Raw genomic sequence first — 10,964 nt, forward strand, 5'->3', positions numbered from 1 at the left:
CTGTCTTCAGACACACCAGAAGAGGGCATCAGATCTCATTATGGGTGGTTGTGAGCCACCATGTGGTTGCTGGGATTTGAACTTTGGACCTTCGGAAGAGCAGTCGGGTGCTCTTACCTACTGAGCCATCTCACCAGCCCGGGAATCACTCTCTTCTACCATGTGGATCCTGGGTATTGAACTCAGGTGGTCAGGCTTGGTGGCCAACACCTTTACCCACTGGGCCACCTGCCTGTCCTTTTATAAAATATGAAGCAAATTAAAAGTTTAATTTTAATTTGCTTCATATTTTTGGCCCTTTCTCTACCTCTTAAAACTGTGTCTCACTTAAGTAAACCCAGGTTGGGCTGAAACTTCTAATTCCTCTGCCTCATCCTTCCATGTGCTGGGATTGCAGGCGTGTACCATCACACATAGCAAGACTATATATCTCTTATACAACTATATTTGCTATTTTCTGGAGTTTCTAATCTATGTTGTTTCTGCACGCTGGGTTATATCCCATTGAATGGACTCATATGCTGCTCTCCCCCACCGTGGGCTCTCAGGTATCGATTTTTTTTTTTAAGATTTATTTATTTTTATTATGTATATGAGCAAACTGTAGCTGTCTTCAGACACACCAGAAAAGGGCATCAGATCCCATTACAGATGGTTGTGAGCTACCATGTGGCTGCTGGGAACTGACCTCTGGAAGAGCAGTCAGTGCTCTTAACCACTGAGCCATCTCACCAGCCCCAGTCAGTGCTCTTAACCACTGAGCCATCTCTGCAGCCCCGTTTCTACTTTTTCACTCCTGTGAATGGAGCTGTAATTAATGTCCTTTTCCATGAACTTTAGTGCGTTTCTTTTTTATGTCTGAGTGTCAGGAGTGATGGATGCTCTTTTTAATAACCAACCTATTGCCCCAGGTTCATGCCACTGACTGTCCTGCAGGTCTCCCGTAGACTAGATGCAGTTATCCTAAAACAGATGGACAAGGCCATTCTCAAGCATGCCGGCTTCTCTCCCCAGGCTCTGAAGAAAGGCTGATTAGAAAATTTGAAGCTGAAAACATCTCCAACTACACGGCCCTTCTGCTGAGCCAGGATGGCAAGACGCTGTATGTGGGGGCCCGAGAGGCCCTCTTTGCACTTAACAGCAACCTCAGCTTCTTGCCAGGCGGGGAGTACCAAGAGGTGAGAGACATCCGAGGATGGCTAGGTGGCTAGGGGTGTGTGTGTGTGTGTGTGTGTGTGTGTGTGTGTGTGTGTATGTGGTGTGTGTGGTGTGTGTGTCCGTGTGTGTCAAGGAGAGGTGTGTGTGAGGTGTGTATGTGTGGGTCTGTGTGTGTGTGTGTGTGTGTGTGTGTGTGTGTGTGTGTGTGTTTGGGAAGCTGGCCTGCTGGTCAGGATGCTCTGGACAGGACAGGACAGGACAGGAGTGTGGCTCTACACACCCTCTGTGCCCTTACACACCTATTTCCCTCCTCCTTCCACAGCTGCTATGGAGTGCAGATGCTGACAGGAAGCAGCAGTGCAGCTTCAAGGGCAAGGACCCAAAGGTGAGACTGAGGGATCTGGGCAGAACACTGAGCAGATATGGCTGTTATGGAAAGGACACAGCCTGGACATTGCCAGCACTGGGCTTGAGCCCCAGCCCCAGCCCCGCCCCAGCCCCAGCCCCAGCCCCAACCCCAGCCCTGTCCTCTATGTGATCCTGGATAAATAGATTCATCTGGTCGCGCCTTTGTTTTCTCACCTGTAAGATGGGAATAGTATGCCTGTATCCCTCGATAAACCAGTGCATCCAGGGCTCCTGTCCCATTAGCGTTAGCACCAACGTGAACCTGGTGAGGTGGTGACAGTGTCTGTAAAGGGTCTCTAGTGGACAGATAAGTCTGGCAGATTCTAGTTTGATTTCAGCCAAGACATTAGATGGGGTCCAGCCCAGTCCAGAGTTCTCCTGTAGGACTTGCTGCCATTCTCAGAGGCCTCCCCATCTACACATGCTTCACTCTGGAACAGTCAGCAAGTACTTGTTGGCAGTGTGGGGTGAACACGGTGCCTCCCACAAGCTAGACAAGTGCTCTGGCTGTGAGCCGCGCCTCAGCCCCTCTTCAGCACTTGGTCTCTGCTGTTAGCTACTAGAGACATGAAAAAGTAAAACCATGCTGTAATCCCGGAACGTGGGCAGGAGGGTTAGGAGTTCGGGGTCACCCTGGACTACATAGAAGATTGATGGACTGGACTCCATGACATCATTTCATAAAGCTAAAAAATGAAAGAAAAACCAATGAAAAATCAGTTTATAAGGTGGTCATGGAAAGAAAGAAAGAAAGAAAGAGAGAGAGAGAGAGAGAGAGAGAGAGAGAGAGAGAGAAAGAAAGAAAGAAAGAAAGAAAGAAAGAAAGAAAGAAAGAAAGACAGACAATACCAGGCAGGACTGGAGAGATGGTTCAGCAGGTATGAATATGGGCTGCTCTTCCAGAGGACCAGCCTGTTTCCCAGCACCCACATGGCAGATCATGACCTTCTGTAGCTCCAGTCCCCAGGAACCCGATACCCTCTCTGGCCTCCACGGGCACCTGGCACAAAAGAGGTGCACACATCAATGCAGGCAAAACACTCATACACATAAAATAAACAAGAATGAAAGCAGCTGGGTGGTGGTATCACACACCTTTAATCTCAGTGCTCTAGAGGCAGAGGCAGATGGATCTCTGTGAGTTCAAGGCCAGCCTGGTGTATGGAGTGAATTCCAGGACAGCAAAAACTACACAGAAAAACCCTGTCTTTAAAAAACCAAAAAAGAAAGACAGACAGACATTTATATAGTGCAAAGACTACTTAGAGGAAGGTAAGGAACTGGACCGTGACATACCCAGACACTAAGCAGGACTTTGGGTTTCACTCTGAGTGAATGAATCGTTTTGGAAACCAGTAGATAGCTTAGCAGAGAAGCGGCATGGCCGTGTGGTTTTGTACTGTTTTGTGGAACTTCCGATTAATCCCAGGGTCTCATGCGTTAGACAGTGCTAAACCACTGAGCTACATCCCTGACCCTCTGCTTCTGAGGCAGGTTCTCACTCTGTCACCTAGACTGGCCTTTTCACCCAGGCTGGACTGGAACTTGGGATCCTCTTCTCTCAGCCTCCTGAGTAGCTGGAAATATAAATGTGCCACCAGGCCTGTCTTGCCTGTGTTCTAAAAGGCTGTCCTTGAGCCAGGCATGCTTGTGTGTCCTTGTAATTCTAGCACTTGTAAGGCAGAGGATTATTCATTCCAGGTGAGCCTGGGCTGTGTGGTGAGCCTGTCATCAATACAAATAAACAAATGGGCCCCCTTGTGTTGATGATAGTGCCCTCTCTGGAACTGAACACAAGGGAGACCATTGTGGCTCAGGCAGTGACAGTGCCTTAGTCAGGGCACTATCCAAAAAGGGGTGAGAAATGATCAGATTCTGGGTTTTTGTTCATTGAAGGTTTAGCATCCAGGAAGGTGTGGAATTTGAGAGACAGCCAGGCCACGGCCTGCCACTGGAAAGGTGGAAAAACTTCAGTGGGTCTTGGGGTGTTGGTGGCACCAATTTGGCAATTCCTGTCAGACACCTTGTAGAGGTGGAGTTTGTGCCAGGAGTTCAGGGCTGAGCAGCTCCCTCTGCTTTACCTCCTGACACTGAAAGGTGAGGTTACCCCCTCTAGGGTGCCTTTCACCTCAGAGAAGGAGTACTAGGCAATCTGGAAGCTAGCTGAGCCCCAGAGCAGACCCTGCTTAAGCTCTGCCAGCCAGCTCCTGGCCCAGAGCTCCAGGTTTCTATTGTTCAGCCTTGGGTCTGGGGAGGAGGCCTCAGCCCTGCCCCCTAGTGGCATATGTGGACCTGACATACTCTCCTTCCCCACAGCGTGACTGTCAAAACTACATCAAGATCCTCCTGCCACTCAACAGCAGCCACCTGCTCACCTGTGGCACGGCCGCCTTCAGCCCCCTGTGTGCTTACATTGTGAGTTCCCTCCTCTACCCTGGGGCTTGGCTGCCTTGGCTGCCTTTCTACCAGGGGAACTCTTCCCTAGCCTTGATTCCTGGTGAAGGAGGACCCTCAGGGCAGGCTTCTAGATAGCAGTAGGCCCTTGAGACCCGTGAGCCCATCATCCTGGCTGCCTCCCAGGCCCTACTAGGTCTCCCTGCAGGGGCAGGAGGGGTGCATGCAGCTATCTTGCCTAGAGAGCCTGACTGACTTCCAACTTGCTGCCCACGGGTTTCTTTCCCTTGCTGTGCTTGGTGCCCCAGGTCATCTTGTGCACCCTTCAGGGTATGCCTGCCCTGTGTTCCTACCCCGTCCCCTAACATGCTCTAGCAGAGGATGGCATTAAGGCTGTTGCGGAGCACGGGGCTTGGAGTCAGAAATTGCTGGGTTTGCATTGCATTGCTCTCCCTGGCTCCAGGACTATTTTCCATGCTACATCTCTTCCCTGTCCGTTGGGGAATAGTGCCCACTGCACACATTCCTTCGCGTAGACCCTGGGGTAAGGAGATGTACTTTAGAACCTGTGCGCTTCCTTGTTCCGTGTCTTGGTCCTGAGCCACTTGTCTACTCCTCCACAGAACATAGCAAGCTTTACTTTAGCCCAAGATGAGGCTGGCAATGTCATTCTGGAGGATGGCAAGGGTCGTTGTCCCTTTGACCCCAACTTCAAGTCCACGGCTCTGGTGGTTGGTAAGTGGTGTCACAGGCTGGGTGCTTTTGTGCTCCGTGAAAGATACCCAGGGCAGGAGGACCGAATCTGGGGTGTGTCTGGGCTCTGGGCAGTGTGGGTCCCAGAGGTAAGGTGGTGTCCCCATGCTGTGCTGGTTCCCAGGGGGTATCGGGTGACCCTGGGCTGCCCTCTTCCAAGTCCCTACTTCCGTCTAGGCAGGACAGATGGGGCTGCGGTCACTCTGGGCCCTGAGCAGGGCACAGGGACTGGGCCAAAGGAGCCATTCCCATGGGAACATTCTTTTGGCAGATGGTGAGCTGTACACTGGAACAGTCAGTAGCTTCCAGGGAAACGATCCAGCCATTTCCCGGAGCCAGAGTTCCCGCCCCACCAAGACCGAGAGCTCCCTCAACTGGCTACAAGGTAGAGTTCTGCCTTGGCCCACTGAGCAGTTGCCTAACCCTTGGGAGGGGATGCTGTCCCTGAGGTTCCTGGCCTGACTGTGTCTCCTCCCCTGGCCTCTGCAGACCCTGCCTTTGTGGCCTCTGCCTACGTCCCCGAGAGCCTGGGCAGCCCCATAGGTGATGATGATAAGATCTACTTCTTCTTCAGCGAGACGGGCCAGGAGTTTGAGTTCTTTGAGAACACCATCGTGTCCCGAGTTGCCCGAGTCTGTAAGGTGAGTGGGAGGGCGCAGGGTCATCCATCCAAGGTGCACCCACATCTGTCACCTTCCAGAACCAGCCCCCAGGGAGTCGTAGCCCAACCATCGACCAGTCTGTGGCTCCTCTTCTTCCTCATCCTTGCCTTGAATCTGCAGTGTCTGGGCTATGGGCAGTGTGTCACAGGGCTGAGCTGGCGTCTCCATGCTACGCTGCTGTCCTCTTTTGTTTTTTGTTTTGTTTTGGTTTTTCTTTTTTTTTTTTTTTTGGTTTTTCGAGACAGGGTTTCTCTTTATAGCTCTGGCTGTCCTGGAGCTCACTTTGTAGACCAGGCTGGCCTCGAACTCAGAAATCCGCCTGCCTCTGCCTCCCGAGTGCTGGGATTAAAGGCGTGCGCCACCACGCCCGGCTCTGTTTTGGTTTTTCAAGACAGAGTTTCTCTGTGTAGCCCCGGCTGTCCTGGAACTCACTCTGTAGACCAGGCCTCAAGCTCAGAGATCTGCCTCCGCCTCTGCCTCCTGAGTGCTAGGAGTAAAGGTGTGCACTACCACTGCCTGGCTTCTTTTGTTTTTGTTTTTGAGACAAAGTTTCACTATATAGTTTTGGCCATGTGGGACTCACTCTATAGACCAGGCTGGCCTCAAACTCACAAAGATCTGTTTGCCTCTGCTTCCCAAGTGCTGGGATTAAAGGAGAGTACCAACACTCCTGGTTGGCTTCTCTTTTAATTGAGAAAATCTCATATTGAAGGTAGGTGTGAAGGCGCACACTTCAAATCCTGACACTCAGGGAGCTGGGGAGTGGGGGGTCTCAAGTTTAAGGCCATCCTGGATAACTTAGCAAGGTCCTGTCTTTTTGTTTGTTTGTTTTCCAAGACAGGGTTTTTCTGTGTAGTCCTGGATGTCCTGGAACTTTCTCTGTAGACCAGGCTGGCCTCAGATTTAGAGATCCACCTGCCTCCGCCCACAGATTCTATCTTATATTTTTAAATAGGTATTCCTCTCTTAGGGTCTTGAGTCCAGCTGGCTTCAAACATCCTGTGTCACTCAGGCTAACTTTGAACTTTTGGTGTGCTATCCCACTTAGTTTACATATTGCTGGGGATCAAGCCCAGTGTTATAAACATAAGACTTATAAGCTACTTGGAAAAGAAGTCCTTGGCTTTCTCTTAAACTGGAAACCCAGGAAAGTGTACTAGAAGTGACTTACAGTGAACAGCCAACGGCGTCACTGTGTAAGAGCCCAGATTCTCGAGTTTGAACTTCCAGGTTCCAGCTTAGCGGTTAAATGGCAGTGATAACATCGCTAGCTGTTGCATGAATTAGATTCTGCCGTGTAAAGCTCCTAGGGCCCCTGCTATCCACACAAGAAGCAGCCACTGTTAAAGTGTTCTTTGCTGATCTGTTCAAACTAATGTATTTGTATTAACTCAGTTACAAACCTGAGACCTGAGTTATGCTATTTCTCCCTGTTTGCTCAGTAATCCGTCAATCATGGACACCTTTTCCTGTTATTTATTCATTTATGTGTTCATTGTGTTGAAGCTCTACTTCACTCCCTCCCTGGCTGACTGCAAACTCTTAGACTTGAGCAATCCTCCTGTCTCATCCTCCTGAGTAACATCAAGCTTCAGGTTTCTGACCTGGCCAGTGATGCTAGCATGCCAGATAGCACTGGCCGTCGAGCGCTCTCCTGGCCCTTCCCTATTTGGATGGTTTCCCCTGGTCCTTCTTTGCTCGTCGTCCACAGTAGGGAATACACTTTCCTGATGAAAACATACTCAATTTTAGGTGCACATCTGTCCTGGTGCTCTCTCTCATTCTTCATTCCTGTGTGACTCAGCTACTGCTGAGGAGGGCTGGCAAGGAGACACTGTGCCTCCGAGAATGGCCCTCAGCTTGTGACTAAGCCCGTGTCCCCTCTTCTCCTACAGGGCGATGAGGGTGGAGAACGGGTGTTGCAGCAACGCTGGACCTCCTTCCTCAAGGCTCAGCTCCTGTGCTCCCGGCCCGATGATGGCTTTCCCTTTAACGTGCTACAAGATGTCTTCACCCTGAACCCCAACCCTCAGGATTGGCGCAAGACCCTTTTCTATGGGGTCTTTACCTCCCAGTGGTGAGATGCTAGGATTTAGCTGGGGACAGAAGGATAAAGAGTGGCTAGACCCCACTGATGGCATCTCGAGCCTCACTTCTCAACTCTGAGCACAGAGTTAATTTGGCTGTTTCCTTTGCAGGCACAGAGGGACCACGGAAGGCTCTGCCATCTGTGTCTTCACCATGAATGATGTGCAGAAAGCCTTTGATGGCCTGTACAAGAAAGTGAACAGAGAGACACAGCAGTGGTATACTGAGACCCACCAGGTGCCCACACCACGGCCGGGAGCGGTAGGTATCAGTAGTGTTGTGCTCAGAGTGGCTTCTGGGCAGGCTTGGTCCCTGGACCATGCTGAGAGCAAGGTTGTATGGTTTCAGACAAACCATGAAGCTTTTGTGAATCTGATTTCTCTTCTTTGAAGTAGGGCGTAATAAGCCCTGGCTTCCTATCTTACCAAAGAAGATGTCCCGTGAGTGACAGAGCACCTTCAGTCCCACCTCGTCAGCTTGGCCTCTGTGCAGTGGTGTAGATTATTTTTAGTTGTCTGTCTCAAAGGCAGCAGTCTGGTGTAAGCTGGGTTGTTTGAATTCCCAGTCCTCCCAAAGTCCTGGGAGTACAAGAGGATGCCACTGTGCCCTGCTTTGCACAATGCTGCACAGTAAAATTGTCCCTTTACTCTGTCCACCCGACTAAGCCTTGTGCACAGAGAAACCCTTGGGCAGAGAGAAACAGGACCTGGGTAGGTGTGGGAATTGGTTATGGCTAGCTGTACTGAGATGGATCCTGAAAACTTCCCGGGAGCCCTAGGGTAAGATGCGTGGGTAAGACCCCAGGCAAAATGAACAGTCACACTTTTTGAGACCTGTGTACAAACTTGGTGAGGATCAATAGGCCAGAGGCCAGCAGGAACCCCGGGTCTTGCTTTCTTCGCACGTCAGATTTGCCTTTGGACCAGCGCAGTGCAGAAAGGCAGATGTTCCATGGTTTCTGGAGCATAGTTAATGTGGCAGGGGCCGCTTATCCATGCTCCATGCTGATCCCTGTCCCTCCTGTTTCTGCCGTCTTTAGTGCATAACCAACAGTGCCCGGGAACGGAAGATCAGCTCGTCCCTGCAGCTCCCAGACCGAGTGCTGAACTTCCTCAAGGATCACTTCTTGATGGATGGGCAGGTCCGCAGTCGCCTGCTGCTGCTGCAGCCCCGAGCCCGCTACCAGCGTGTGGCTGTGCACCGTGTGCCTGGCCTGCACAACACTTATGATGTCCTATTTCTGGGCACTGGTGAGTGTCTGCAGCCCTGCAAGATTGAGTTAAGGAGGGCAATGCATGCATGGCTGGTAGATTGTGGGCGGTGGGCTCCACCAGGGCCTGAGTCGTTTCCATGCTTCCAGGTGATGGCCGCCTGCACAAGGCAGTGACCCTGAGCTCCAGAGTCCACATCATTGAGGAGCTGCAGGTCTTCCCTCAAGGACAGCCTGTGCAGAACCTGCTCTTGGACAGCCATGGGGTGAGTGGGCCATGGAGTGAACTTGACCACTTTGACTGTCAACAAGCCAGCTTTTCTGTCCCTTGCCAAAGCAAGATGGAAAGTTACAGAGCCCTGGCTTCTGACCATCAAAAGGATATGTGGCAGAACTTGTCAGGGGTACCCTGGGATGACTAGTGAGCATGTGAGGCTAGTATGACAGTGACCCGGTGCCTGTGTCTCCCTCTCACTCTTCATGTTTGGCTGTGTAGGGACTATTGTATGCCTCCTCCCATTCCGGGGTGGTGCAAGTGCCCGTAGCCAACTGCAGCCTGTACCCAACCTGTGGAGACTGCCTCCTGGCTCGAGACCCCTACTGTGCCTGGACTGGCTCTGCCTGCAGGCTCGCTAGCCTCTACCAGCCGGATCTGGCCTCCAGGTGAGAACTCCCAAAGGCCCAGTGACTCCTCCTCATCTCTGAGCACTGTGTCTTCTCTGGGACCCCTGCACATGGTCATTTCTCAGCTCTCTGTGGCTATATCATCTATATGGACCAAATAGACAGGGTTTGCCAGAATAAGAAACATCTAGTCAAGAAGATGTGGATTGCCACATGCACATAGCTTATTGTAAGTAAGGCTGTTCGGTAAGCCTGTTAGACCATTAAAAAGTAGAGTAACATTAGGATTAGAGATGTCTATTGAGAAAATAGAGATTTGCTATTTGGCACAGTGATGTGCAGCTTTAATCCTAGCATGCAGGAAGCAGAGGCAGGAAGATCTTTGTGAATTTAAGACCAGCCAGGACTACATAATAAGACCGTGTCTCGATTTAAATAAAAATAGGAATGAGTCAGCTGAAGTGGGGTTTGTCTGTAATCCAGTGCCTAGTTTTATTGTTCTATTGTTTGTTTTTTGTTTTATTGAGGCATTGAGGTCTTGTGTAGCCTAGGTGTGGCCTGGAACTCAGGATATAGTGGTGGATGCTCAGAAGAAGATGGGGTGGCCAGGACCTGCTGGTGCATGTGTATAGTCCTACTGCTCAGAAGGTGGAGGCAGGAGGGTCAGAAGTTCAAGGACATCCTCTGCAACAATGAGTTTCAAGGCCAGCAGGAGTTACAGGAGACTTTGTCTCACAAAAATGGATGGTGCTGGAGACGTGGCTCAGCAGTTAAGAGCACTGACTGCTCTCATAGAGGACCCAGGTTCCATTCCTAGCTCCCATATCAGGCAGTTTACAACCAACTGCTTAGAACTGGCTTCCTGCATACACCTGGTACAGGAAATTCACCTAGGCATAGGCAGATGCACATACATAAAGGGAATACGTAAATATTTAAAAAAAAAAAAAAAGAGAAGAGGGATGTTCTCCAAGTGAAGCTCTTCAGCCCTATCTGTGGACTGGATTTTAACATATCTTTGTATTTTCCTAAAATGGGTCAAACGAATGATCTCATTGTTTTAATACAAATGGGATCTCTCATTTGTAGTATTCTTTTGTTTACATCAAAAGGACACAAATTACTGCACACTTAAAGCACAGAAGTGGTACACTCCCTTAGCCGTATCCTTGTCTCATAGGTGGTATGGCTGGTGTCTGTCTTTAAACTTTTTCAGGAACTTCCATATTTGGGGATGGTTTTGTGTGTGTGGCCTGAAGTCCCATTACTAGGGGGGTAGAGGCAGGACGATCTGTAGTTCAAAGTCATCCTTGACTACATAAAAAGTTTGAGGCTAGCCTTGGCTATATAACTAAGACCCTCTTTGGGCTAGATGCTCTGGCAAATGCCTTTAATCCCAGGGCTCAGGAGGCAGAGGCACATGGATAGATCTCTGTGAGTTTTGAGGCCAGCCTAGTTTACACATTCATTGAGTTTGCAGGACAGTCAGGGCTGTGCAGAAAAAAAACAAAACAAACTAACAAAAACCCTGTTTCAACCTCCCTTTCCTCCCCCAACCCTTACACATACACCCTCCCCCTAACCCCCAGTAAAACAGAACAGCAGCAGCAGAAACCCACCCTTCCTAGACACTGATAAACCCCTGGAAGCAGGGATGTAAGATCTCC

At 50.3% G+C, this 10,964-nt stretch overlaps 1 protein-coding gene across 1 annotated transcript in view; it reads left to right on the forward strand.

Annotated features, from left to right (window-relative positions):
* Sema4b (semaphorin 4B) overlaps window positions 1–10,964 on the forward strand; it is a 39,863-nt gene that overhangs the window by 24,949 nt on the left and 3,950 nt on the right. The window contains exons 3-13 of the mRNA XM_021166549.1: window positions 1,015–1,178; window positions 1,481–1,543; window positions 3,883–3,981; window positions 4,584–4,695; window positions 4,985–5,098; window positions 5,203–5,354; window positions 7,271–7,452; window positions 7,574–7,724; window positions 8,503–8,713; window positions 8,824–8,939; window positions 9,170–9,336. Of these exons, the coding sequence (XP_021022208.1) occupies window positions 1,015–1,178; window positions 1,481–1,543; window positions 3,883–3,981; window positions 4,584–4,695; window positions 4,985–5,098; window positions 5,203–5,354; window positions 7,271–7,452; window positions 7,574–7,724; window positions 8,503–8,713; window positions 8,824–8,939; window positions 9,170–9,336 (1,531 nt within the window). The remainder of the gene's footprint in view (window positions 1–1,014; window positions 1,179–1,480; window positions 1,544–3,882; window positions 3,982–4,583; window positions 4,696–4,984; window positions 5,099–5,202; window positions 5,355–7,270; window positions 7,453–7,573; window positions 7,725–8,502; window positions 8,714–8,823; window positions 8,940–9,169; window positions 9,337–10,964) is intronic.

The sequence above is a fragment of the Mus caroli genome, chromosome 7 (genome assembly GCF_900094665.2).
Source record: "Mus caroli chromosome 7, CAROLI_EIJ_v1.1, whole genome shotgun sequence".
NCBI classification, from domain to species: Eukaryota; Metazoa; Chordata; class Mammalia; order Rodentia; family Muridae; genus Mus; species Mus caroli.